At 36.0% G+C, this 4505-nt stretch overlaps 1 protein-coding gene across 1 annotated transcript in view; it reads right to left on the bottom strand.

The window, feature by feature from the left end:
- Positions 1–3764, bottom strand: part of LOC125042201 — a 4423-nt gene extending 659 nt beyond the window's left edge. Inside the window, exons 1-7 of the mRNA XM_047637695.1 lie at positions 2820–3764; positions 2363–2540; positions 1765–2060; positions 1503–1636; positions 890–1082; positions 220–651; positions 1–82 (exon numbers count right to left, since the gene is read on the bottom strand). The exon at positions 1–82 is cut by the window's left edge and continues 50 nt beyond it. Of these exons, the coding sequence (XP_047493651.1) occupies positions 1–82; positions 220–651; positions 890–1082; positions 1503–1636; positions 1765–2060; positions 2363–2540; positions 2820–3555 (2051 nt within the window). The 5' untranslated portion in view covers positions 3556–3764. The remainder of the gene's footprint in view (positions 83–219; positions 652–889; positions 1083–1502; positions 1637–1764; positions 2061–2362; positions 2541–2819) is intronic.
- Between the last annotated feature and the right edge of the window lie 741 nt (positions 3765–4505).

The following is a 4505-nucleotide window of genomic DNA, read 5'->3' as shown; positions in this document are numbered from 1 at the left end:
ACAGCCAAATTGATGTGAGGAAAGGTAGCTTTGTTTTTTGTGTCTTGGGTATTGCACACCACTATGCCAACAACCTGGAAACCTTTGGGAGAGAAATAGAAGTTAATGTTAGGAAAGGTAAATAAAAGCAAACTTTCTGAATTGAAACAATAAAATCAAATAATATAAATCTAATTCTTCTGGCACTTCATATTCCAATATAACATTCACACTTCTCACCATGCTGAGGGTGGAGGGAAATAACAGGCCCACCACTTGTTCCAGCATATACAGCACATGTCGTCTGCATCATCAGTGGTACCATCTGATCATTTTTCATGCATACTGTCCAATAGTCAGCAAAGGAATCAATACTGTGCTTTTTGTCATCTTCTCTAGCACAGTGAGGTTCTAGGTTTTGGGATGATTGATTGAAAAATCCAGCTTTGATTTTACTACTACCTGTGAAATCTTCCCTAACTTTGCTTATCATTAAAATACTTGTTTCCTCAGAATTGCTGGGATGCTCCATTGCAAAGCCCTTATCTTCACTCAGACGAAGAGACTGAGCAGGAAAGTTTATAGTTTTTGAAACTATCCCTCGAGACAGAGTTGGTGTAGGCAGATATTGAGGGGAGAATACTCCATATCCTGCCACCACAACAGGCCAGCCTGTAATGTAAGAAAAATCAAGAATGAGATGATTCATGAAATCACCTAATGTCAGTCACATGCAAATAAGCAAGTCAAACATTAATTATCACCTCAACATGAACTCTTAACTGTTGCATTACTTTACATTTAATTGTTCTGTCAAGATTTTGGATATTATTTTCCCTGCCTATTGTGATGTATTATTATTATTATTCTTTTAGCTGTTAATGAAAACAAAGCAAAAATTGTCCCTAACCTTTTGGAGGAATTTCTGTAGCTAATGGTAAGGAAGAAGGCAGAGACTTGGCAGTAACAATAATAGCCAGATCCCACACACTCTTCCCCTGCCTGCTTGTCCCTGTATTTTGTGTGGTCAAGGTGGCTGGTCTCGTCTTGAAAACTACCTGACCTTGGTGATTTGACCCATCTGCCAGCACAATTTTGACTGCCTGAAATTGTTTGAAATTGGTAGTGATATAATATATGACCCAGTAAAAAATCATAATACTGGATTAAACTCTTTTCAATTTCCTCTCAGTATACATTATGGGAACCATCCTGGATGGGATGGGGTATTAAATGCCTATTCCACAATAAGGAAAGTTGGTGTAAATACCCTTTAAATTAAGTGTGTATTATGATAGCAAATCCCTTAATACCAAACTTATTGGGTTTCCAAAAATCACTAAAAATATCGATTTTTCAGTATACCCTTGAATGAAACTCAAACTTATTATTATTTTTTTTTTGTTAGTGGGCAATTAAACTCATTTTCATTATACCCCCTTCCCCCCCTCCCCAACACACAAATACATGATGGTCCTCGTAAAGCATTGCCTCCCTTCCCCTTGAAAAAAGAAAGTACTTACATCACTATTTGCTGGAGCTATGACATGTGCGCAAGTAATAATAACTCCGGGAGTTTTGCTAACTATCACACCACTCCCCCAGCCACTACCGCACTGTACTCCAACTACGCAACTGTCCACAATCTTGGCAAAACCTGAAAAATAAAGGAACAGTTTTGGTTATTTATCATTAGTATATTGTATATTATTACCAATATAATTTTTTAAAGACTCTAATATCAATAAAGAGATTATACATCTCAGTAATAAATATGGGATTTACCTTCATTCATGCTTTTCTTCAACATTTTCTCACACCAGTGCATAGACACAACACTGCTCTTATCATCAAACAGCTCTGAGCTGATGCTATTTGAAATTTCATGAAGTTGCATAGTGGACTGCTTATTTGACTCAACATTTTTAGTAAACTCTAGGCGGTTCTCTTCCTGTGAGTCAGACTTCAAATGGTTCATTAAGACGGTAAGGACAGAATATGCACATGCCACAAGTGTAAGTCCAAGCCATTCTCCTTGTCGCCAACAAAATGGGGAGATAACCAACCCACAAAGACTTCTTCTGTAAAGCAGAAACATGCAAATATTAAAGTTACACTGTAGTATGTTTTGCTACCTATTGTGTTGAAAAGTTATGCTAATCAATCACTATATGCCAGTATCTTAAAATTGCTCAGTAATGCTTGCATATTTGCCCCTGATATTTGACAATAATCTCTATCTTCTAATAAACACCAGAAGATAGTGCTTACATTCTGATTTTGTTACTTAAGACAGCATCATTAAAAATGAGTAAATCTGTTTCTAAAAAGAACTGCAATCCCTATGTTGTGATGATGATTACACATAAAATTAACAACTTACTTTTCATTATCAGAAAAGACTGGAGCTCCCTCTGATCCCATAATGCAACGAGCATCTGTTAACAGCACATCACCATTACTGCCACAGACATTACTGATGATGCCATAGCTTAGGGAATTCAGAAATACATCTGGAGACAAGCTTCCAAATGGTGAACTCTCCACAAACACACCTGATCCTATATGGTTAGGGAAAAGGCCATAAGAAACACTATCTATGATTTCTTAGTATATTGAGTGGAAACAAAACAATCACATTATATTTTCTCATCAATTAGTATAAAGAACAGGCAGAGGGTATATAAGAAGCAAACCACTTACTGTACAGTTGGAACTCAACTTTCACAAATCTGATTATCCACAAGCCTAATAGTACTAGTGATAGGTAAATTCCCATTCAGAGAGATTTAGGAATGTAACTTTTACATGCATCAACTACATAAAAGAGAAATAAATACCTTTTTGACTCCTGGTTGTGATGTTTGCTAATCTTTTCACTGAAGATATCAATTCTGTAATGCTTGCTTTCCCAACCTCTTCCTGACCATTGTTCTTTATTTTTAGAACTACAAAGGTTGAGAGAAGGATTCTTTCGAACCGAGTTGTAAGATTCTCATCTTTATCTTCTGTCAACTTCCACCCCTGAGAAGGTGGCATAATGGTAGACAGGCTCTCCGTTATACCATCTTGGAGAAAAACCATGGCAACAGATGCTGGATGGGAGGAATATCCATGGGTTGTCTGCATTGATTTGTAGTTTGCTGTAGTGGAATTACTGGGTTTTTCCCAAATGGTTTTCTCTCTTGAGTGACTTGCATGAGTTCCATTTTCTGCTTCAGTTGAAGATGCTGAGCTAAGAAGGAATCTTTGATCATCAAAAGTGGTCTTCAGTGGGGCTTGAAGCTCTTCTTTCACACTATTCATTTGTTCAGCAGGAAAAAATATTTGGAATTCTGAACATGTTGCTTGGAAGGTTTCAGTTATCAAGATTGCATCTTTTTCATAGTCTATAAAACCTTTCCTTAAGATTTCTTGGAGAAGGGCTTTACCCAATTTGTTCTTGATAACATCAATGATAATTGTGCCATGTGAGAGAACAAACCCATTCCCCAGATACACTCCAGAGCAGCTTAGATTATCTGCACTTGTGAATTCTGATCGAGAAAATTCTACAATGACACCAAATCCTGCCATTATAACTTTCTTTCCAAAGTTTGTTAATTCAGTAATTTAAAACAATATTACATAAAAAAAAATCCTATTGTTTAATCACAATACACTACATACTCATTTTCACTTCTCATTTCATTTACATTACACTTTTCCATTTTACCATTCTAATCACACTTCACAAAAGGGATTCCTCCACTTCTTTGAAGTAATTTGTTCATTATGCTACTATTTAAATGCTTTCTCTTCTTCTTCTAATGCCTTCAGTAATTCCTTCTCTTTCCTCTCGTGTAATTTTTTAATGCAGTCATCAATTTCCTGTAAGAGAATAAAAACAATAATATATAGAGCCATATATAAAAAGAGTACTATAAATCCCACACACAGCAATGGACTGAAATGAAATGCCAGGGCTACAGTTCCAAACACAGAATAGAAGACTTATCACACACATTATTCCACGAGAACACAAGAAACACAAAGCCACTAAAACTACGAAACCTTGGTGTGCATCTTATCAAGGGGAGGGTATAGTTCACGTCGCATCTTGACAATCCAATCTTCAAAATACTGAGGTTGATTGAAGAAGTAAAAGACAGCAACTGGGAAGGACATGTACATGGCCATCTTGCCTATTTCTAATTTCCAACCACCCATGATGAATACCTGAAAATGATACCAAAATTAAAAATATTTGTTTGCTTATAACATAATTCCTAACTATTAAGGGGGAAAAATGGAAAACAGAAATAAGAGAAGACCTCACTAGCCTATATTTCAGAAGACTAGGATGTATGAAAGCTGTTCATATGTATTAGTTATTGCTTTGGATCAGTGAACATATCAAATGAGAGTAATGGCTATATACACAAGGTCTTACTGATTATTACTGCCACATTATGGAAATTCTTTGTTTCAAGCCTTTTTGAAAAGTTGTTTAGGTTTGACATGTCTATTGCAATTATTAAGTCATA

Source organism: Penaeus chinensis, chromosome 3 (genome assembly GCF_019202785.1).
Source record: "Penaeus chinensis breed Huanghai No. 1 chromosome 3, ASM1920278v2, whole genome shotgun sequence".
Lineage (NCBI taxonomy): Eukaryota > Metazoa > Arthropoda > Malacostraca > Decapoda > Penaeidae > Penaeus > Penaeus chinensis.
This window is presented reverse-complemented; position numbering and strand designations above follow the sequence as displayed.